The 24,239-nt window shown below is 36.4% G+C and overlaps 2 protein-coding genes across 3 annotated transcripts in view; one reads left to right on the forward strand and one right to left on the reverse strand.

The window, feature by feature from the left end:
- The window catches only part of CEP57 (centrosomal protein 57), a 46,827-nt gene extending 43,451 nt beyond the window's left edge, over window positions 1-3,376 (reverse strand). The window contains exon 1 of one of the 2 annotated variants that reach the window (XR_003791444.1): window positions 3,127-3,373. Coding sequence is in view for 1 of the 2 variants with exons in the window: in XM_029207986.1 (XP_029063819.1) it covers window positions 3,127-3,171 (45 nt within the window). In the remaining variant the exon portion in view is untranslated. Of the gene's footprint in view, window positions 1-3,126 lie in introns of both variants that reach the window. The other variant, XM_029207986.1, reaches the window with a different exon arrangement.
- Window positions 3,377-4,337: 961 nt separating this feature from the next.
- FAM76B (family with sequence similarity 76 member B) lies at window positions 4,338-23,999 on the forward strand. Its single transcript, XM_029209668.1, has 10 exons — window positions 4,338-4,482; window positions 5,312-5,376; window positions 6,289-6,343; window positions 7,399-7,554; window positions 9,353-9,552; window positions 12,694-12,741; window positions 12,931-13,011; window positions 13,654-13,789; window positions 16,539-16,640; window positions 21,352-23,999. Exons 1-10 carry the CDS (start codon window positions 4,396-4,398, stop codon window positions 21,439-21,441), a joined length of 1,020 nt encoding a protein of 339 aa, XP_029065501.1. The 5' UTR covers window positions 4,338-4,395; the 3' UTR covers window positions 21,442-23,999.
- Window positions 24,000-24,239: the final 240 nt, after the last annotated feature.

The following is a 24,239-nucleotide window of genomic DNA, read 5'->3' on the forward strand; positions in this document are numbered from 1 at the left end:
GACACTGTAGACCCCCAAAGGTCTTCAGACCACTCTCTGAGAACTGCCACGCTAGAGAAAATTTTGCACATGTGAAACATATAGAGATGATCACAACAGGACTGTTTACAATAGTTGGCAAACAAATGAACAAACCCTAAAAACCCCAAAGCCCATCAAGATACTACACTATGCAGAAATATAAAAGAGGCTCTGTCATTTACTAGTTGTGTAACCTTGACTTAACCTCTTTGTCCCTCATTTTGCTCATTCAAAAACGGAAATACTAAGGCCAACCTCATAAGATTATTATGAGGATTAAATGAGTTAATATATGAAAAGTATTTAAAATGCCTGCTGGATAGTACTATACTAGTATTATATATTATTATAATCTCAAAATGTGTGTGTGTGTGTGTGTATGTGTGTAAGAGAGTAAAAGAGAAGCAGGAAGATGCACTAAGGGGCATGAAGGTATTCATTTTATTATACTCAAAAATAAATCTTTATATATTTAATGTTATGAAATCTATGATACATTCATAAATCACTTTTAAGAGAAATACAGAGCAGGTTTGTCAATGGGCCTGGCAAAAAAGCCAGGGAGACCAATTAGGAGATTAGCTTATTAATTAAGTCCAAAGTGACCTAAGAGTGTTGACCATGGTTACTGGGGAAAATTTAAAACAAAAACAGGAAAGATATTCTGTTTCAACACTAGGCTGCCTGTACTTTCATTATCATTATGCCTGATCATACTTATTTTCCTGAGGCTCTCCACTAGTGGGTTAATACATAACAATCTTTCAATAAATGTTAGCTGCTAGTTGTTACTCTTCTTGCTGTTGTTGCAGAGAAAGAATGCTTACAAGAACAATTCAAAAGTATCACCTACTTCCATGTTGTTCACATTTGAGATTTACATTGCACCTGCTTCCCAAAGACTGTTATTTGTGAATCTACCTGATAAAAATCCTTGCCTCCTAAAAGCATTTTCATTTACTATACCTATGCTGGGTTTATCAATGTTAAATACAATAGAAATAGTTAATGTTCACAACCCTGAAATCTCATTATGAGTAGCCTTCTGAGTTCATGTTGTAGTTTTAAAAGGTCTTCTTTCGTTGCCTTATTTTATGATCAGCTATCTGTTAAGCTGGAGTGCTTATTAAATTCTGTTGGAAATGCCAGCCTTATTTCTGACAGGACAGTTAAAGTATCTAAGCAGGGCCATTTCCTATACACTGATAAGTTAAATTTAGTCATTTTTGTTTTGAGACATAGTGACTTCCAAATTAGACATTTTGATTTAGCAGGTAAAGTTAAGAAAGTTATACTTTGATTTGTAAAGGGTCCTAGGTATTCTTAGTGTACTCTGAGTATTTCGAATCCACTTAAAGCTGAGCTTAGCATATAAAAATATATATGCTTTCCTATTAAATACTCTATAGGATTTCTGTCCAGGGTATCTTAAAGACTAAGGGTTGACCACACCCCAGTAACCACTCTCAGCTAGGTGGCCTTGGCAGAGTTCAGCTCAAATCAATATTTATAGGAGTTTTCCTTGCTCAGTCTCCAAGTGCTGTTTTGAGAGTGGTGAAAAGCCCTCCTTTCCCAATTATGTTTAATTATTTTTTCTCCTGATTAAATCTGATTAATCACAACTCCTATATCATCTCATCCATCTACTTAATGACATTTCTTAATAGTCTAATAGCTTGTCTTTTATCTTCCCTTTCACTGATCTAATTCCTGGATAACTCCAATTGTTTCCTTCCTTCCTTCCTCTTAATCGTCCCTGACCTCTCTACAAACTTGCTACCCCCACTGTGCTGAAACTCTGAAGATCACTTCTGGCCTCATTAACACAAATTTTAACAACAGTCACCAAAAGCTGAAACTGAGGAAAAGTGTGTTTTCACCAAGGTGACTCTGCTTTTACTGTCCCCCTAAGCTTTTCCCCGTTAACTTCTTTGACAAACTTACCCTGATATTCTCCTCTCACTATCTCTTTTTTCGTATTTTAACCTATTTTTACAATTCATGTAACCGAACTCTACCTCCGCACTACCTCTGCTCAATTCAAATTTTTACAAGTTTTCTGAAAACACCTCTTGTCTTGGCACATATTCCAAAATGCCTGCGGTGAGTTTTTCTCCTTTTCTGTTCCTGGGACAAGCATTTCCGATTCCTTCACCACCCAGCTAGCTCCACCTTCTCTACCCAAGCACTGCTAATCACTCTCGCCTAGGTTATTCTAGCAGGGTGACATTTATCAAACTGTACTGTGTAAGAATCTAATTACGTGTAGTTTCTCTTCAGTGCTTTGCTCCTTCAGAGCAGGGGTTCTCCCCTATTCATCCGTGTAATCCTAGAGCCTAAAAGTACGCCAGACACTCAGCATTTGCTAGATGAAGAGCTAATGGCTCCAGCTTGAGCTGCTTCATATTCACATTTACTGCCTATCTATTCCCAATGCGGCAGGTCTCGCTCCAATTCCACAAAATACCAGTGACTGAATAGACTGGTGGCTCTTGTAGAGGCCAATACAATATTTAAGATTGGCTCCCCTTGTCGCCTCTCTAAAAGGGCATTTACTACACACTGAGGTCACCGTAATATAGAAGAAGGTGGGAAGCACGCGCGCTCGAGGTAGGATGAGCACAGATCGAAGTTACTGGGAGGATGGGAGGGGGAGGCACTGCAAGCAAAGGAATCAGCAGAAGCACTCAAGACGTACAATTCAACAGCTGCCCATTAAGCCGACTAGAGCGCCCACCTGGTCTCGGAGAGTTTCCAAGAGGGGCCGTTACACCCACGAGACCCAGGAGCCCTCTTCTCGCAGGCCAAGGTGTAGGTAGTCATCCCTGCGAGTCCAGGCAACTTTCGGCACCTGGGCGGCTAGGCCGAAAGATAAAAGAGGCGGGGGGGGGGGACGGGAGTGACGGGCCCGGCCTGTCTAAATGGAAGGGTGCAACCTTGACATAGGAGCGGTGGGCGCCGAGGTAGCAAGGGGCGATCTAGGCGCCCCCCGCCGCTCCCCAAGATGGAGTGAGACTCTGGGCCGAGAGCGCTCTGAAGAGTGAGAAAAAGCAAAGGGGCGCCAGGACCGACCCGGGGCCTATTCGAACGTCAACCGCTTCTTACCGAGAACTGAGAAGCCGAAGTCTCAGAGACCGACGCTGCCGCCATCTTCCTGCCGACCTCCGCAGCCCCGGGAGGGTCCGGGTTCGCGTGCTGTTCTTCAAGATTCGAGAGCCGCCCGCCAGGGGCGACCCTAAACCGAACCCCTGATGGAAGGGGCTGGTGTGTTGGCCCCGGGTCTGGAAACCCCTGCCACACACCCCCACAGGGCCGCCCACACTCCGAGTGCACACCAGAAGCGCAACACGTCCTAACGGACGTCCTGGCTAGCCAATCAAAAAATCAGACGTCTTCCGGTGGTAGGAGAATCCGCCTCTTCCCTCGGTGACGTCACAAGGTAGCGCGCCGCGGGGACTGGGCTGGCTGGCTACCGGGCTGCTCTTGAAGGGGTTCTGCACAGGGGCGGGCATTCTCGAAGGGGAAGCGTGGGCAAGGCGTTGTGTTGTCTCCAGTGGCGATTGAATGGGATGACTGTAATAAAAGCGAATGCGAAGCTCAAAACACTCCATCACTTCCCTTGCGTTAATCGCCGGAGAGAGCGTGAGTTTGACTCGGGGACGCCTCTCCACGTGAGGTACTTACCTTTCGACCAATAACAAATAGAAGGAGAGGGAGCTTAAAGATTTGGTCCAATAGAAGTCAAGGGGAAAAAAAACAGTAGGAGCAGAGAGTAAACCTCCGCAAACAACTGCCCAATTGGATTCGGAAGTTTCCACCCAAACCTGGGACTGGCTGCTAGGAAAAGCCGCGACCGGGACCTTTGGGCGGGGTGAGTTTAAAGCGGCTTTCGCGCGCTGAGACCGTCGGGCTTTTATTGGCCAGCGACTTCCTCCCTTTGTGGGAGCTCCCTGCGTAGCGGGGGTTAGGAGTTGGGCGGAGCGACCGAATGACGCAGTAGCCGCCCCAGCCAATCAGGGGTGGGGAAGGGAGGCCGAGGAGGAAGCGGATCCGTCGCCGCGCAGCTAAACCGCAGCGAACTATCCGCTTCGTCTCCCTCCGCCGCTCTCGGGGCCTAAGCGGGAGCTGCTGGGACGGCGTCACTGGGTGGGCTGGGACGGAAGTGGAGGCGGAGGGAGACGGCTGCGTCTGCAGTACCTTGGTCTCTCGCGTCAAGGCTCTGGTGGGCGCGGGGGAGGGGGAGGAGGAGGAGCCCGCGGCCCGGGCGGCGGCGGCGGCGGCGGCGGCGGCGGCGGCGGCGGCGGCGGCGCCCGAGTTCCCCGTAGGGCCCCGCCTCGGAGCGGGCGGCGGTGGAGGAGGAGACTGAGGAGCAGGATGGCGGCCTCGGCCCTGTACGCCTGCACCAAGTGCACCCAGCGCTATCCCTTCGAGGAGCTCTCCCAGGGCCAGCAGCTTTGCAAGGTCCGTGGGCGCTGGGTGGTGGGCGGGTGGGGTTTCCTCGGCCATAGCCCGAGGGAGCTGGGTGCCCGCTGCACTGCAGCCCCTCTCTCTTCGCCTGCGCCTTGGGGGTTTGGAGCCCTCGCCTCCTCACTCAGAGACCCCGTTATCCGAGGACCTGGGCATCAGCTGGGAAAGCCCCTGAGAGGAGGACGGAACCCTGCCCTCTTCCAGGCGACCCAGGAGGGGGCCGGGCCCCAGCAACGTTGAGAGGTTTCAGGGGTGGGGCTGCGTGAGGCAGCCACCTGTCTATGCCGCAGAGACCCCGGGATGGAGATGTTTTCATCTCGGTTTTCTGTCTAGTCTGTCCTCTCCTTCCACCGGGAGGCAGAGGACGGTGTTTGCACTTTCTTGCTAGGAACCTGAAGCCGCAAAGCTGATGGCATCCTTCTTCCCTGTCCAGGAAAGCGAAGCGTCTGGCTTGGGAACAGAATGCTCTATGATTTGGAGCTCCTCCCATCCCATTAAAGCCGGGATGCTGTCTGTGAGCAACGGTGCAAAATAATAAGTAGTTTCACATTTAACCAGTCCTTGGAATCGGCCCTGACAGCTTTTTTTAATTTATCTGTTGCGTACCCCCCCATCTAATAAAGACAAAGACACCTAAGCCTTCCCTAAGGAATTATGCTGTAATTGGCTACTTATTTGATAAATCACTCAATTTTCTACGTTGGGGGACAGATTTTATTGATGTTTTAGGCATTTGACTAGGTTGGGTAATAATTTTCCACCAGAAACGTGAAATTTTGGGGACCTTGAGATAGATAATGACTAACATATTGTCTTATTACAGGAATGTCGGATTGCGCATCCCATTGTAAAATGTACTTACTGCAGATCAGAATTTCAACAAGAGAGGTTTGTATATTGAACAGTTTCTGATTGTTAAAGACAAAGTATTGTCTGTAAGGAATACTTGAGGGTTGTAATCCCATATTTATGTTACAGTTTTTTTTTAATTAAATGGTTTAGTTTCTAAGCTTTAAGTTGTAAGCTCTTTTTGCATGGTAGGAGAGAGAATGCTGACCAAAAATTAATGGGTATTTTACAGCTAGACTTTATACCTGAGGAGATAAAAAATAAATTATCGCATGGAAAACGTGCAGCCTTGCTAACGAAAAGTGCAAATATAAACTGTTACTGTTAAACTATTAAAAAATGGCAGAATGTTAGTGCTGACATGGACCTGAGGAAAGGTCTATAGTGTTACCAGCTACCTTCCAAGGGTGAAATCCAGTAACTTGTTACCAGTGGAAGAACAGCACATATTTCTTAATGGAGTGATTCCTGTTAGAGCCTCAGTGCATGCACAAGAGCTTAAAAGAAGAACAAATAATTTCTTCACAAGTAGGTGTGAGCATCATAATAGTGGAGAGCACCCAGTGGAAGGTTAGATAGGCACTGGTGCTGTGCATAAATAGTGGCAAGTGTGAGGATTTTGGAACTAGATAGAAAACAATAGGATTTTTTGACTTGTTTCCATTTAAAATACACAATAAAAATGTATGAAAACATTTATCTTAATTAAGGGGAGCAAAAAAGATCCTAAGAAGATCCTAAAAAGATCCTAAGAAGATCCTAAAAAGATCCTAAGAAGATCCTAAAAAGATCCTTACGTTTGCATTTTTAAAAAATTCTTACTCTGTGTTAGAGTAAGTTTTAAGTACTACTAAAGCACATGGTACACTTCTACTAATAGTACACTTTGCTTGCTTTAGTTCAGCATCGTGCTGCATAAGTTTCATCATCGATATACAATTTCCTTTTCAGCAAAACTAACACGATTTGTAAGAAGTGTGCTCAAAATGTGAAGCAATTTGGCACCGTAAGTATATCTTATATTTTCTTCTCATTTTATTGCTGCTGGTCAATTAATGTTTTCACAAAGATGGACCTTTTAAAAAATATGTATGCTATGTTCTTAAATATTTCAAGTACCAAAATATTTCAGGAAAGAAACTTTCTATAGAGAGTCTGATGGGAAGATAAAATTTTAAAACAGTCATATTATGTGCATGTTTATATATATTGAATTTCAGTGGGGAAGTTATGATTTTATTCTTTAAGGAGTCAAATATAGCAAACAAACTCCTGGTTGTAGAGAACCTACTTATAAAGTTTGCATAACTGTACTTTACCTCTTCCTCAGAACCTCTGACAATTTTTATATAGTGGCACAGTTCAGGCATTTAGTCACAAAAGTCAAGAAGTTATCCTCGTATAAGTTCTTTTTTATATGTATATTATAGTTATTATTGGTATATTACAGTCATGAATAGTCAAATTTCTGGCCTTAAGGGATTCTAAAATCTTCAGTTGTCTTTTGAATATCAAAGAAAATCAAGGTATGTTTGTTATAGTTATGTTGAATATGCTTGTGCCAGTTTTTTTTTAGTTGAAAACTCACCTATTTCTTGCATCAGCTGTACCTATATATGATGAAAAGTTGTTAAATGTATTTTGAATAAATGATATAGTAATTAAGCTAACAGGATATTAAGTTAGTAGAAATTCACTCCCCCAAATACTGGATACATGAAACTTTTGTCAGTGTGTACCTTTGTTTTCATTTATTGAAATGTCTTTACATGTAGCTTTTGTATTATATAACATACTATGCAGGTCATAAGTACATTTTTCACGATCTTATTTAACTAATGAAAAGTTTAATGAGTCTAGAAATAAATGTTAGCAAATGAATAGAAGCATAATAAATGTCTTTGACTGTGATAGGGCAACATACTTCACAGAAAACTTTTTGCCTATTAGTTTCCTTAATTAATTCCTAAAATATGTCCTGTTCACTGGATATATTTTATGCAGCAGAATTTTAGTATTTTAAAATGTCTCAATTAAAGAAAATATATATCTGTTTTTCAGCCTAAGCCTTGTCAATACTGTAACATAATTGCAGCATTTATTGGTACCAAGTGTCAGCGTTGCACAAATTCAGAAAAAAAATATGGACCACCTCAGACTTGTGAACAGTGCAAACAACAATGTGCTTTTGATCGGAAGGAGGAAGGAAGAAGAAAGGTATGTTTTATTTATTTTATGACATCTGGAAATTAAATAAAACACAAACAAGTTGGAAGTTATTATACTTAATGTATTACTGAAGCTTGATGTATTCTTTGGGTCCCTGAAAGCAGGTGGTTAGATGAAAGTGCAGGAACAGTGCATTTTCTCCTTGCTGGCATGATATGTAGATTCATGTTGATCAGTTGAGATTACTATACTTTAAAAAACATTCTGTGATAGCTGTTCTGTACTATTTGGTTATTCAGTATTTGGTGTGGGAGAATTACTAACTGCTTTTAAATCTTTTCAGCTACTTACCTTTTTGCTGGTTACTTGAAGTTGCTGGTGTGAAAATATACCTGATGGCACTTTAACACATATGATTCAAAGTTAGTCATGTACCTTTTGATTTGGGGCTCATATTTTATACCATTGTTTGTTTTTCTCTACCTACAGTGACTTAAAAGGTATCTATATGTGTGTGACATTTCTCTGCTGAGCATTCACACAGGCATCCTGATGACTGTCAGTTTCAGTTGATTTGGAGGATGACTGTCTCTTTGAGGGGCTCTGCCGTGTTCCTCCACAGCAATATATGTACCCTAGTTGTAAGACATGTTCCTCCAGCACTTCTCATTTGAAGAAATAGAGGATAGGAACTTAATTTTAGTCTTAATTTTGGAAAGAAGTCTCTTTTCCTCCCCGTTGACACGCAGACACTGGCCTCCCATTGTCTGTGAGAGTTGTGTTCTATAAAGTTGCTGCAAACACTGAGTTAGTGAATAGAACTGTTGCTCCTACAGACAATACAGGATCGGTCCCTGCCTCTGGTCACAACGTGGTAATCAGTGGATCGGTACCTAATCTTGTTTTGTTTTGTGTATGTTTCTGTTTAAAGACACCTTAATATATATTGTTGATTGATTAAATTGAACTCACAGCAAACAGCACTATAACTATGCCTGAATGAATCTTATCTAACAGGTATTTTCCACATAAAGTACATCATAGTCGCCTTATGCTTAGGAACACTGTACATCACTTTAGCACTACCTTTGGGGACCATTTTAACAGTGAAATCACTAATAAAAAGCACAAATGTGAAAAACGTGATAGTAGGTAGACTGAAAAGGATACTTGTTTACAGTATGAGAGCTGAAGAAAGACAGCAAAGCATCACCGTGTTAACCTCATCTGGGAACATTTGCGGTCTAGCTACACACATTTTTTTGCTGTTCTGTGCATGTGGGTGTATGATCACAAAAGTGCTACAAATTGATTTAGGGGTGACAGATAAATTTTAGCTAATAGGTGGTGAATTTGCCAATACAAAATCTGCAAATGAGAGTCGATTCTATATGTCATTCAATCTCATTTTTTCTTTAACAGTTTTGCTTTCATGGGAAATACTTTGTCATTTTAGTAGTTACAGTAATTTAAGAATTTATGATAGTGCTTAGATAAGGTTTCTTTGAAATATATCATCAAGTTATGCTTATTTTCTAGTAATAAGAAATAAGTTTTCCTCTCCAAATTCAAAAATGCCTCAAAACTAATGGAAGTCCATATATCATCCTTTCTAATTTTATGATCCTCTAAATAAGCATTTCCCCAAGTTTCGGAAAAGTCTACTTTTACTTCCATTTTGCAACTGTGTGTGTGTGTGTATGTATGTGTGTGTGTGTGTGAGTGTGTGTGTGTGAGAGAGAGTGTGCACATGCACACCAGCAGTTGAGCAGTTTATCTTAACCTGGTTTCACTTATAGCCAGTTACATGTATATTTAATCTAATATAAGTATTTTCTTTTAAAAGGTTGATGGGAAGTTATTATGCTGGCTCTGTACTTTATCGTACAAGAGAGTTTTGCAGAAGACAAAAGAACAAAGGAAGAGCCTGGGATCGTCACATTCAAATTCATCTTCTTCATCTCTTACTGAGAAAGACCAGCATCATTCAAAACATCATCACCACCATCATCACCATCACCATCGTCACAGCAGTAGCCATCACAAGTAAGTACTTTGAAATTGTGTTTTCCAAAGTCGTCACTGGCATTTTAGTGCCAGATTTTGGTGTTTAACTTTTTGTAAACGCTAGCTATGTGCTTGTCTAGTTTCCATTGTACATGGTAAGCTTCTTGTGTGTTACCATGACAGCGTCTAGGGCTGTTCCCCACTTTATTCAGTGTACAGAATTACACATAATGAGTGTAGTTGTTTACCATAAATATAAAGATAGGACCTTTAGAGATTTACAGTATAAAGTTATGATCATATAATGAAGTCAGAATACATCAGAGTTAATTGATGCTTCATTGATTCATGTTATCAAAAGCCTCAGTATTCTTTTTATGTTCAAAGAATTGTTGGGATTTTACTTGTAAAAATTTTATTTACCTCAGTTACTATTAACTTTTTTTAGTTAAAACAAATTTAAACCAGTGACTAGGAAATGTATTTTTGGAGAACAGATTGTAACACTGTCATTTGTGACCATGATGGAAGCATTCTAAACCTTGAAGGTTCACAAAGTAATCTTTTTGACATGGTACTTTGTGAAGTAATCTTTTTGACATGGTACTTTGCTTTTTTAAAAAACAGACAGGAACTCTTCAAATATTAACAACTACTCGATTTTTAAATTGCCTTAGGGAGAAAAGTTACATAGTAGTAGTATCTTAACCTTTTATGTGTGTAAAGTTTTTTTAAGGTGTAGTTTTAGTCTTCATGGACAAATCAAGAATATTAAAATGCAAAATAAACACAAATATTAAAATGGAGAAGAAGGGGACATGATACCCACTGATTTTCAGGGGAATTTATTTTTTTTTTCACAAATTTCTCTGAGCCTTTTTAAAGTTCTAGACAGTTAAAACAGTTTCATTTACAGAAAACTGATGCCTGCCCTAGTTTGGAACACATGAAGATATTTGTGGAATGTAATGTAGTTCTGTCTAATTAACAACATTTGATTCTGAATTATAGGCAAGCACATATTAGATTATGGGGGTTTATTGAGGCACTGAGATTGTTTGCTTCTCTAGCAGTTTTTCCATTTGTCTCACTGTGTTGTAGTGCTTTCTGGATGTAACAGTGGTAGACTGCGTAATGACTTCTAATCTGGCTACTTTGAAGAAATCTTGTGGCCTCTATATCAGTGTATCCCAAGGAACAAAGGAATGTAAACCTTCCTTGATTTTGCTTCTTGCTTTAGGAAAAAATATGAGGAAATAACTACCATGATGGTAACTGTCAGACCTAAGACTCAGCTGAAATGTCCCTTTCCCTTGCCCTTTACAGATAAATTTGTTTTAGCATGATGTGAAAGGACACACTCAGATTATGTTTATAAAGATCAAATTTTGTGACAGGAACTTAATCTTTTGAAATTAAGGTTTCAGAAGTAAAGGGAAAGAGAATGGATTGACTTTTTATTTTCCTTTTGATTATTTAAGATATGCAAATACTATTTTGTATTTGATGAGTAGGCAACCAGTTTGTGGAGCCCTATCTTAAGTTCATTGGATAAGGATGATTATGAAGAGCTTACATATTGTGATATATAGTGATGGGGGAAGGAAGAAACTCAGGTTAACATGGATGCAAGAAATAGCCCACCTCAGAAAGCTGAGATTCTGTTTCTGTTAAGTCATTATTAATGTGATTTTTCTCATTTTGAGGTCTGGATAGTTCTATTAATTCATGTGTGATTATATACCTTGCTAATGCTTTGAATGAAATTTGTAAAAGAAACAAAATGGCAACTGAATTCCTCAGTAGGGTTGCCGTTCATTGCCACAAGTAGAGAATAACTCAGGTTGAGAGAATTACAGCTGCTGTTTCCCCAGCTTGTTATTTATAGCTGATTCTTAAGAACATGGTTAAAAAGCTTCTACAGCTAAAAGAATAGTAAATTTTATATACACACACAAACATATGTACCTATTTTTATTTTGTGTATGCTAGCACTGTACTAAGTGTCTTTACATAGGTAACTCATTTAATCCTCATTTTCCCTATAAGGTATGTTTTATATCCATTTGACAGATGAGGTAACTGAGGCTCAGGGATTTTAAGAACTTGCAAAAGGTCACACAGCCCAGGTCTTTTTAACATCTCTTATATTGTATATACAGTGGACCCTTGAACAACAACATGTTAGAACTGCATAGATCCACTTATATACTCAGATTTTTTTTTTTTTTTTTTTTTACTAAATATTTACTACAGTTCTACATGATCTGTGGTTGATTGAGTCTGTGGATGCAGAACCTCCTATATGGAGGGCTGACTGTAAAGTTAAGTGCAGATTTTCAACTGCACAGAGGATCAGCACCCCCAAACCCCCATGTTGTTCAAGGGTCAGCAGTTTACGTGGTGTGCAGTACATAGGAGATGCTCTGCACGTGTTGAATGAATAAGCTAGAGGTTAATGAAGGATCGGCCAATGTGAAAGTACAGGAAAAACGTAGGGACAATTCATAGTTATAAAGTGGTCGCTAGTATTGCGGCATAGTGGAAAAGAAGTAGTACTGTAGTAGTAATTATAAGTAAAAGTAAAATCAGTAGTTACTATGAGATTTCCCAGTATTTTCAGCATGACTGCTCCAGAGTACAGCCTAATGAAAGATGAGACTTTGGAAAAGATTCTTAGGAAAACTAGGAAAGAAAGAAAAATTCAGATATTTCCTGGTTCAACTTGACACACTATTGTGAGCAACTTGAGTTATTCCAAAGGAATCTCTACGTAGGATTATTAGGAAGGCCTTAACTTTAAGATAAAACATCTGTCTGAAATAGCAGACTTTGTCATTATAGAACCCTGTTGTGGTGGTTTTCATGCTCATATACCCTAACCCTTAATATGATATTAAATTGAATTATTGAAAGTCCTGATTAAAAAGAAAATCCAGTCCCTATCATCTTACCTTTCTTAAACAACTTAAGATGGCTAGTAGTCATTTGATTAGAATTTATCTTATTGGAATGTGATTTATTCAATATATATTAGCTTAGTCTGAAAACTTAGTTGAATATGCCTTCCTCAGAACAAAAGAATATAAACATATATCATTTGATTCCATTGGGAAGAATGCTGTTAAAATGTTGATGGGTTAAATAAATGTTATTAGATATCATCTGTGTATTTTTCAGAATCAGCAATCTGAGTCCAGAACAAGAGCAGGGACTGTGGAAACAGAGGTAAATATGTTAACGTATTTTATGAAGTATTTTGACATGTATTTTTTAAGATGTGATATTCCTTTAACTTTGTTACTTAGGCTTTAAAAAAACTGATGTTCAGTAAAACTTTAGGGGAAGAAGAATAACTTTTCATTTGATGCTTATGCCCTTTTTACTCTAATTATTTTTATTAATGTTTGGTTTCAGCCATAAATCCTCTGCAGCAATTCAGAATGAAACTCCAAAGAAAAAGCCCAAATTGGAATCTAAGCCATCTAATGGAGATAGGTAAAAATGAATTCCTTTAGAGCTGTGAAAATTCAACTTAGCTGAACAGTTATGGCTGATTGCCAGTTATTACTAGGTAAAAGAATAGAACATGTATCTTCTACATTGACTTCTTTGAGTCACCTAGAAGAGTAAACATAATCAGTTAAAATTTTTAACTTAATTTTAGCAATAAGAAAGTGGCACTGAATGATGTTCTGTTTGGGGCATAAATTTGGGTTTTGAAAAAAAATCTGACTAGAGAACATTATCTTAATTATTCTTCAGTGAAACACAAAACTAATTGTGATATTTGAAATTGACCTGCTTGGAAAATGTTTTTAGATTTAAAGTATTTTGAGAGTGACTTTGTTTTAGTTCATTAGCCAAAAGTTTGCTGATGTTACTGTACAAATTGGCTGCCTATTGCTTTACACTAGAAGTATTGACCCCCTAAAAGCTAATACTGAATTATATTTCTGCAGGTGTATGTAATGTGTGCCATTAGTAAGGTAATTTGCCAGTTGCATCCATTTCTGTCAGGTACATATTTTTTTGCATTAGCCTTAAGGATGTTTGTGGAATTGTCTAAATTATGCAATTTGAACACCTGCTAATTTTCCTTCTACTTCATTTAACTGTGTTTTACTTTTTTCTTTTTAGTAGCTCTATAAATCAGTCAGCAGATAGTGGGGGAACAGACAATTTTGTCCTTATAAGTCAACTGAAAGAAGAAGTGATGTCACTTAAACGTCTCTTACAACAGAGAGACCAGACCATTTTAGAAAAAGATAAAAAGGTAAGTACATGGTTCACTGAAGCCTGGTAAGGTTTACATCTTGACTCTTGCTTGATAATTGCAAATTTTGTTAGACTTTCTTCAATAACTTGGTCATGTTTGTGGTACATGATTCTTATAAGACACAGAAGCCCAAAGTGGAACATAGGCCATCTAATTATGATATGTAAAAGTGGTACTTCAGAATTTTAGTTCTAAGAATCAATTGAGAGCTGATTAGAATTCTAATAATTTCTGAACATTAGTTTTCAGTAAGCCTGTAATCTAAAATTAGATCTAATGTCTTAATTTGAAAAAGAGATGTAAATGGAATATTATGTCAATTCTTTTGGTATAAGAAAGTAATAGAATATAGTCTGATATACCAATTATATATTTATTTCAATCAAGATCAAATAAGTGGAGAAAATTAATGCTGTGGGAATTTCCTATGTGGTAATGATTAACAATAGGTATCTAAGATAGGAAGTAAGTGTACTTATTGGGACTTTATCAGTTCGATAAAGAGGAATATCGAATATGTTGTCTGTTTAGTGAAAAGTTCTAATACTTCCTGTGTGCACTTGAGCAGAATTTTACCTGTTTGGGCCTCAGTTTTCTCATTTTAAAAATGAGAGTATTAACACCATCTCATGAGAAGATGGTTGTGATTAAATGAGAATGTAAAGTGTTTACTTACAGCTTCTGGCATGTATAAGTGCTCATAGCTGCTATTACTGGGGTTTGGTCTTCTTTGAGGGTAGAACCTACTTCTGTACTTGCTTTCTGATCCTAGACTGTCTGGCTTGACCTATTTCAAACATATCATTGCAATAGGAAAACATTAAAAACGTTCTTTTAAAATTATCAACAAGTTGTGATTATGAATATGTAGTATGTAGCTATCTCTGAGATTACATAGTAGTGCTTGAGTCTGAGTTGGCTTTTACTTCTGGCTTTCATGTAAAAATGTAACTTTTATGTTACATTTTCCCACACCTTGATGATTAATAGATTTAAATTTATTTTAGTACATTTGTACCTTACCTTAAGCAAATTCGATAAGTGAAATTTAGGATTGACATAGACAACAATAGGATAGTGAGGAGTATTTTATTTTTTATGGTTCTTTTTGCTTAACAACAGAATATTTTAAATTAGCTTTAATGGAAATTTGTTCTACACACAAAATATTAGAAACATTTCTGTTACACAAAGACAGGTCTATCTGTACTAACCTAGATAAAAGTTGAATAAAATGGGAAGTTTACTATAAAATAGCAATGATTCCAAAACTACGTAGTAATGAATTGTGGAATTTTGGCTTTTTTAGATGTTTTTTTTCCTTCAAGTATCACTATTCTATGTTAGTGCAGTTAGTGAAAAGTTTTCTGGTTTTGTTAGTGTTCCTTTTTTCTTAAACACTAATGGGGATGGAAATTAGCAGTACTATGAGGAAAATAATTGTAAGCCTAAAATAGCTACATACTTACAGCTTTTTAAAATAATGTAAATGTAAGACAACCACGTTATTTTCTAGAATTTATTTCACTTTATTCAGTGACTTCTAGAGCCAGCCATGTACTAGATCATGAGGATAAAAAGGTGAAATAAGACATGATTCTTATCTTCCAGAAATTCATAATCTGGAGGCAACTCACAGTGTAGTGATGAAACTATCATAGCTTATCTGATGTGAACTGACATTTCAGAAAAGGAATTCCTTTGTAATGTAGAAAACAGGATTCAGTTATTCTTTGAACTGGACAAAAAGCGAGAGCTTTTATTCAGAAAATCAGAATATAGGGCACTGTGACTTCCTTTCTCTCTTTTTGGTGTACTTCTTTGTTTACTGGCTACGGGGTAATTACAGAAAAGAACCTGCAAACCTTTAAAGCTTGCATAATGAAAACCAATTAAAAATAACCAGAAGCTTTCTTCTGCCTGGTTCTTATGTTGAAATGATATAATACCACCTTATTTTTTAGAATGAAGTCATGAGATTTTGTATCTTTATGTATGTCATTTATATTTACGAAAAAAATTGTCATATAGCTGTCTTTCCTTCCTCAAATCACCATCTTTTTTCTTACGTTGTCTAATTTAGCCCAAATTTTAAAGTAACCCCCTTTCCTTTCTTATTCTGTGTTAGTTGTATTTCTGTTCTTTGTTCTCCATTTTTACCTCAAATCTTAAGTGGTATTGGATATGGAATTCTGCACATAAATTTTAAAATGAAAGCAATATAGCTTTTGGTTGATAAGACTGTTCCTTTATATACTTGCCCAGTGTGAAACTTTTTTCTTTTTTCATTGAAAGACTATTGTAACCTGAAACCAGTTTTACTGTTTACTTTGCTTATATATAATGTGAAGTATGTTTTAACTGAAGCATTTTCCAAGGTATTAACCATTAAGCTTTTCTGTTGGCATACCAGTTGCCAAACTGTGTCCAGTGAAACCACCTTTAAAAAGAAACAAAAAAGACAACTTCTCAAAAGTTATACTGATGTTTCAGTATTATCCTAACATTAAAATTGTATTAATGTTAAAGTAGTAAATTAGATAGAATTCATCATGTCTCAAAACAAATTCGAGATAAGTTACAAAACTCAGTAAACTGCTGTTAACCTTCTCCACTTTTATAATGAATTGTGAGTTTATTGTGAAAAATATTTAACGATGTGTTTGTGCACATGCATATATATATATATATATATATATATACATGTATATACATATATATATTTTTTTTTTCTTTAATCTTTTAGTTAACTGAACTTAAGGCAGACTTTCAGTACCAAGAGTCAAACTTGAGAACAAAGATGAACAGTATGGAAAAAGCTCACAAAGAAACTGTGGAACAACTCCAGGTAAATGAGATTATTTTTGTAAACTGTTAGGCAAGGAGGGGTAAACTTGGTTAATAGTATTCTTTCTCTTAGACTGGTATTGGTATCCCTACTTTATGCATATCTAGAGCATTTTCAGCTTTGATTTTGACTTAAAATACCTTGTAATCCTGCTCCCATTAAAAGTTATTGCCTGAAATCACTTGATAAGGGGATTCAGTAGATTAATTCTGAAACCTTTTGCCTAAAGTTCAAATGGGGTTCTCAGAGGAGGATATCACTGAAGTATGTTCAGTTGATCCTCAGGTGAAAAGCAAAAAATTAAAAATCAGATTCATGAAACTAAGGTGAAAGTAAGGTCTTCAGTACATTATGTAGTTATTCTTCCTGTTTCCTCCCAGATAACGGGAGGAGAGGTGGGGCTACAAAACCAATTTATGGGACCTCGAGTGGAGGAAATTCATGCTGCGTGCAGAGATGCAAGGCCAAAGAGTGCACTTTAACCTCTGTACTGTGATTTTTAAAGTGCCAAATAGGGTTCTGCTGTATCCACAGCAGGGAGCCTCTAAGGATGTAGCCCAGCCTCCTCGGAGTACTGCAGAGGATACTCAGTAAGGTGTCCATATACAAAACAACTGAATGGTGATGCCGAGAGTCACCACAGTGACAAGGAGGGTGGTTTCTGAGGTCTGGAATGCAGAGATGGAGAGCATCAAACAGAGATTTATGTTATTCCCTTATTTAAGCCTTTTTTCACCTAGGTTTCATAAATTTAGAAATCAGACTACACTAAGTTAATCATATGTTTTTTCGATTTATACATTCTGACATTTGTAGAATTAAGTCTTAAAAGCATAGAAGATGGCAGCACACAGACTTTAGGCTCTTGATGGGAGAGTGTAGCTTGGGAAGGAAGGAATTAATATTGCCCTGCTTTTTTTTTTTTTTTTTAACAGTGTAATACCAAGGGATATTTGCTATTTCCTATCTTTTGGTTTTGTGTTCTTCATACTTTGAAAATAGCTTAAATTGAGTAAGATTGTAAAGTGGATTTAGGAACCTGTTGAAATTCAAGGTAGAGATTGCCTAGTCGTAATGCTGATCTTACTATTACAGAGAATTCTGAAGAGAAACTTTCGTAGAACCTGACACATACATAGTAGGAATTCAAATGATTTGTTGAATGAGTGACGATTTATGGAAATGCCCATCTGCCCTCTGTTCTGAGAGATTGCCCATTTTATATATTAGGCTTCTTGTACATTATTGTTTTTCATCCACCAGCAAGCAGTAGTTTTATGTTATTTTACTCATTCAGTTATTAGTGCTGAATGATTACTGGAAACAAAATCTTCTGCATGGTGATCTCTGGTTTAATGTGATTTAGCCAAGACATGCATAAATCCAGAATGACATGACAGAAAACCTGTGAGCAGTACTTAACTATGATAAAACTTAGTACTTCTCACTGTTCAAAAGAGCAATTTGTTGTTTCCTTTTGTAGTTGTAAGCACAAGGGAACCTCTCTTTGACATCTTAGCCTGATTGGTATCTTAAGCCTACCTCTTCCTGGTTGGTAGCTGAAGTTTCATATAATTTAATAATAACTAATAATTATATAGAAGTATACATTTTCAACATAATTTTACATAGGCTCTCTTATTTGCTCCCTACAGTAACTTTAAGTTATGTGGTATCCAGATGAAGCTGCGGTCACAGAGTCAGAAGTGACATAGAAACCTATATCTTCTGACTCAGATTTAACTATACTTTTCTCCTGTTCTGCACTGACTCCCACCTCAGCTTACTCAGGTTTTCTACTTCATCCTTATTGTCAGGCCACTTCCCTTTATCATTTGTATTATTACTGGTGACATTCTGTCACAGTTACGTATCCCCTTTTAACCCCACTCCCTTTAGCAACCATGTACTAGTAAGGTTCTCCACCTAAGTGAGTAAACATAGTGAACTGTTTTTCTTTTTGTCATAAGAAACTGAATGCTGAAGCAGAAAATTTATCTTGTTCTAATAACTCTCAAAACATTTGAAACTACCAAACTTGAAAAATAAGCACTGAGCATCACAAGAAAAAAAATTGTCCAAAATACCAAAAACAAAAAGACAAAAACCCCACAACAAATCCCAACCAACCAAACAAAACCCAAATTGTCTAAAGTATCAAGAAAGCCAAATAAAAAGTATACCTTCATTTAGGAGGTAAGTTGATAAAAGGGGAAAGGGAATTAACATTTGAGTGCCTACCATATACCAGCCACTGTGTTAGGCTAAGTGTTTTGTATATTTGATTAGTTCTTTCAACTCCTGTTGAGGTAGATGGTGAAGTTTCTGTTTTACATATGAGAAAATAGACTCCCAAGTTACATAGCAGATAAGTGGCAGAGCCAGGATTCAAAGCAGGATCTGTGTGATTCGTAATCCACATATTCTTTTCTTGAGGCCAGCATTTCTAAACATTTTTAACTTAACTTGCTTAAGAGTTCTTAAATAATTGATTTTTGCATGGTGCATAATAAAGAAGTAATATTAGGATAAACAATTTTAATGCATATAAAATATTTCTATAAAATATATTTTAAATGTACCGAAATAAGAATAAGACAGATTTGGACTTGTCCCCATTTAACAACTGACTTACTGTTTATTTTTCTTAAAGGCTTTTTTCTTACATAATTTATCAGCAAATAAATTTACTAGTGACGTGATTAGGAGACTGAATATATACATGCAGATTGAAAATTAGCTGCTAAAGAATTAAAAGGAAAAACTTCTTTCAATACCTAAGGTTTGAGTTCTTGTATTTCATACTTAGAATATGAAAATTATAAACTCATTGATTTTTTTGTTTTTTTCTTGATGAATGAGAAAAGATAGTTTGAAAATTAACTCTTTAATGATTTGCTGTGTCAGTGTAAACACTTTTGTATAACTTACAAATCTGACAGAGATCTCTTTGAGGCAAGTTTGCAGACATTTTCCTTTTTTTATGCCCTTCATTAATTTGTATTTTAAAATTTCTGTTTCTTAAGATTCCTTTTTTTAACCAGTGAGTCTATTATAGTTATATATTGAATAATATGTAGCAAACAATGAAAAGAAAACAACTTATAACTACCACGTTTACTAGGACTGGTCAGCTGAGTAATACACCAATTGATAATGGTTGCGTGCACTTGACTTCCACTAACTGCCAGGCATTCTCACTGATTTGTCGTCTGAGTTTCTCAAACTATTTCTTTTTAAAGGGAAAATAAAAATCCTTTTAAATTCTTGATGATTTTCCAAATTTGAAATTGAATTTGAAATTGAAGCCCTTAATTACCACCTTAATTATTTAATAATCGTGGAAAAGAGAAATGCTATTAATCATACAGTCGAACATTAAAAAATGATTTGACTTGCAAATGTAAGATAGCTAGGATATTTGCATTTTGGAGGTCATGGGTATTAATTAGGGAGAATTTGATTGGTGAAGGGTTGGGGAGGGTTGGGACGTACAAAGCCTGGGAAAGGTTTATATTCTATGAAACTGCTTTAAGATGGTATACTGAAAAGGCAGAGTGCCATACAAAGGCTAAAATTAGAGTAGAAGATAAAGCACTGAGGTTAAAAAAGTGTAGATAATAAAAAATCTTGAGACCTGTGCAGGAAAATGGTTTTCAAACGTAAACCAGAGGATATCTTCTGAATTTTGTCAGTTCTCAGATTCCAGACTGTTGTCAACATTCTCCCCGTTTTGGCTCAAAAACTCCAAAAGCATTTGTGCATTAACATATTTGTATATATGGAGGGTCCTTTATCATCTACATTGCCACAGTGTTAAGAGATTACACAGGGAGATGGATGTAGTCAAAATTTGAGAATATTCACTGAAGGCCCCCATTTATACCTTCCTCCTCACTAAACACTAGTGACTGTCATAGCACATTGGCTTGAGGACAGTGTGTTGTCAGTGGTGGATGGAACATTTGAATGACTTGCAAATTCAGTTCAGACTGATGACAAAATGAAATCTTGAATCTTTGAAAAGAAATTTCAGCCTTTCATGAAAATGAAAACAGTGATGATGTGTAACTGCTCAAATTATATCAAAGCCAATACCAAATAACTGTATGCCAAATAAAGGAACAACAACAAAAAGACCAGAAAGGGTGGTTGTGATGGGTGCTTCAAAAAGTTTTCTTTTGAATATCATTAAGAGAGTAGTCTCTTTGGGAAAGTGGTAAAGTCTGAATATTTTTGCAAAAAGGACCCCTTATGCTTGCTCTATAAATAGGTAAACATCAAAATGAAAGACTTTGTAGAGTTTGTCTAAAAATAGCCCTCTCAAATTATCACTTGTTATTTGATCTTATTAATCATACAACAGTACTTATATTCATAGTTTTTGTTTCATGTTTTTCAGATAAAACAAAAATATTTTTCCCCTATTTAAAATTTTGACCCTCTTTTAAAGGGATTCACTTTAAGTTGCCTTTTGTGTAACCAATTATATCTTTGGACAGCAATTACTTTAATATTGCCATTACAAAGGGGGCTGATAAACGAATCTAGGATTTTCCTTCTACATATCCAACATTAAAGAGATGAACCTAAATATATCAACTCTTTCATTTATTCTGTTAGTGTTTCAGTAAAATATTTGAAATAGTATTCTTCAGCATAACTTAATGTTTGAAACATTTTTAATCGTAAATGTTTTTGTCTTCCACAGGCCAAAAACAGAGAACTACTCAAACAGGTTGCAGCATTGTCAAAGGGTAAAAAGTTTGACAAAAGTGGAAGCATATTAACATCCCCTTGAGAAGTGGTTGGTTATTCATTAGTGTTTCTGCTGAAAATGTAAAATTTGAAAAAAATTCTGTGAAGCCCTTAAATTCTGTGTAGTGGAAAAATATTTTTGCACACCAAATGAATTGGCATGTTTCCTATTCACTTTTGTAACTGACATACAGCATTTTTTAAGTTGTATAACATTCAGATAAAACTTCAACTGGTTTGAAGCAACTTTTTAATTATTTGATATCCAGGAACTTTTTTGCCAGCAATAGTATTAAACAGTTGTAAGGGAGTGCGTGAGTAGTGCTCTTTATAAAATACAACATGCAATAATAGAGTAGGTATGGTTTTCAGAAGTCAGAGCAGCAGGGCTTTTTGTTTTGTTTTTTGTTTTACACTATGCTAATTTCATATAAACAGTTTTCAATTTAGAAATACAAAAACTTTTAAACAAGAAAAATTGTGAACACTGGTTTTTTGGTAATTGTGTTTTTACTTTTCATGAACATGACTTTAGGAGAGAATCATGGTGCTTTTATTAAATGGACTTCAGAGTATATGTAAATATGTTTTTTAAAGTTACATCGTTACCATTAGTTAGTAAACTAGTATTTTCATTATTGGTATAGGGATTAATGTTTATTGTACAGTATCCAAGGTAAATGTGTTTGTTTTGTAAAAACTACTGTAGATTTTTACTTACAAGTGCCTTTTTGCCACCTAATGTTTTTATTTATAGGAATGCTGATCTTTTGTACATAGTTTGTTTTAAAATCATGTTTAATAAATGTTTGTATATAAATGCATATGTACAGAAGCCTATTTCAAAAGGAAATCAAAGTTGCTAGTAAAATGTTTGAGGTTGCATTAAGAACTGATAATGCATCTAGACTTTAGATAATTTTGTGCTTTGTTTCTGTGTGATATGGGAAGCTGTTGGTCATTGAATTCATTGAATTATGTCAAAATACTTCCCAAAAGATTTAATTTTAAATCACTTCTGATAGAATAATTTTATTTTTTATGTCATACGGCTTCATGTTCATATTTTGTGTTACATGTTTTATTTTTCTTTTATTAAAATTTTTAAAAATTAATAATTTTTCTGCAGTGGTCCATATATCTGATTTCCCTATAATATGTGGTTATCTAAGTTAATATTTATGTACACCATACTTAATTTGTAAGTTTTAAAGCAAATCTGGAAAAAAACTAAATATCTTTTAAATCAATCTGTGATTATCTTTAAATAAATTAGAATCTACTGCAAGATTCAGGCATTATTTATAAGAAAATTATATCAGAGTCTTTAAAATTGTCTATAAAAGGTTAAGGTAGGGTGGGATAGGTTAGGAGAAGTTATTGACTAATTGTGTTCTAATCCAGTGGTTTTCAGCCTGTAATAGAATTGATCTCCTACTTAGTAAATGCCAGTTCAGAGTTTCAGTTCAATTTTAAAGCGTCAAGCATTGCTAGATATACTGTATAGAGTAGAAGGCTCCTTCTCTTAGGAATTTATGGGCAAAGTAAATTTGTTTCAAGTAAACTGTTATTAAATTTATCAGTCTTGAAGAATTGATTATGAATGTCCTATCAAAGATCCTCTTTCTGCAGAACACAGGATGATTGTAATAATTGTTTTTAACGTGATTCATGTTTCAGTAGATTATTCCTATAGTGATTCATTATAAACAGATTTCAAATAATTCTTTGTCCAATTTGAAAACATATACCTAGGGTAATTTTCAAGTGATAGTAAAATATTGAATCAGTCAGACTTGAAAGAATTAAACCTGTTTATTTTTATGAAATCTTCATGCAATAATCTTCCTAAACTTAGTATTCTCAACAATGATAGGTAATGCCTCCTTAACACAGATTTTAATGTTTTCAGGATTTGCTAAATTCATAATACCATCATTACCTTTCTTTAAAATTTATAATGTTTGTATTCTGGTTTCATAGCCATTTGTCAATCCACAGTGGTCATTATGGTTTTAAACTGTGTAATAGTTCTTATACCTTGTTGGAGCTGCTACAAAAGAAAGATGCCCCTTCCCCATTTTTTAGGTAAGAGATTAAAAATTGAAATGAGTCTAAATACTTAAGCTTTGTAAATTCCAAGGCTAAAACCTTTTAGGGGCTTCACAGTATTTAGTCCTAATTAAATGCCCTCTCTTTATTCTATGACCTGGTTTTATAACCTGATTATTTTGCAGTTGTATAAACTAGTAATTGAGTCCCAGTCCTGAATCTGTAGTGTATTGACATAATGACCTGATATCCTCTCAATGTGGACCTGTAAGGAGATACTATGGTGTGCCGTATTGTGCTTTCTAGCCTGTTTTCAGCTATCGATTAGCGTTTATCAGTGAGGGTCATTTTGGCTCCAGTTATTTATGTATTAATAGCCTGTGAATATTGCAGTCCTTTTTAGATTGTATTGGTCTAAATATGCATTCTGCAGTGAACCTGTTAAGCTGTTCACATGTATAGACTATTGAAATACTGTACCTGTACACATCTGACTGTTGACATTTTGTACTTTTTTTCTAAATCCAATATTTCACAATAAAAACTTGTCAAAAGCTTTGTACTGATTTCCTATTGCTGCTGTTAACAACTTACCACAAATTTAGTGGCTTAAAATAGCACAGATCAATTCTCTTACAGTTCTGGAGGCCAGAAGTCCAAAATCAGTTTCACAGGGCTAAAGTCAGGGTGTTGGCAGGTCTGGTTCCTTTTGGAGGCTCTAGGGAAGTAAGTGTTTTCTTGCCTTTTCTAGCTTCTGGAGCTGCATTCCTTGCATTCTGTGGCTCTTTG

The sequence above is a fragment of the Monodon monoceros genome, unplaced genomic scaffold (assembly GCF_005190385.1).
Source record: "Monodon monoceros isolate NGI ecotype Baffin Bay Population unplaced genomic scaffold, NGI_Narwhal_1 Super_Scaffold_7, whole genome shotgun sequence".
Classification (NCBI taxonomy): domain Eukaryota; kingdom Metazoa; phylum Chordata; class Mammalia; order Artiodactyla; family Monodontidae; genus Monodon; species Monodon monoceros.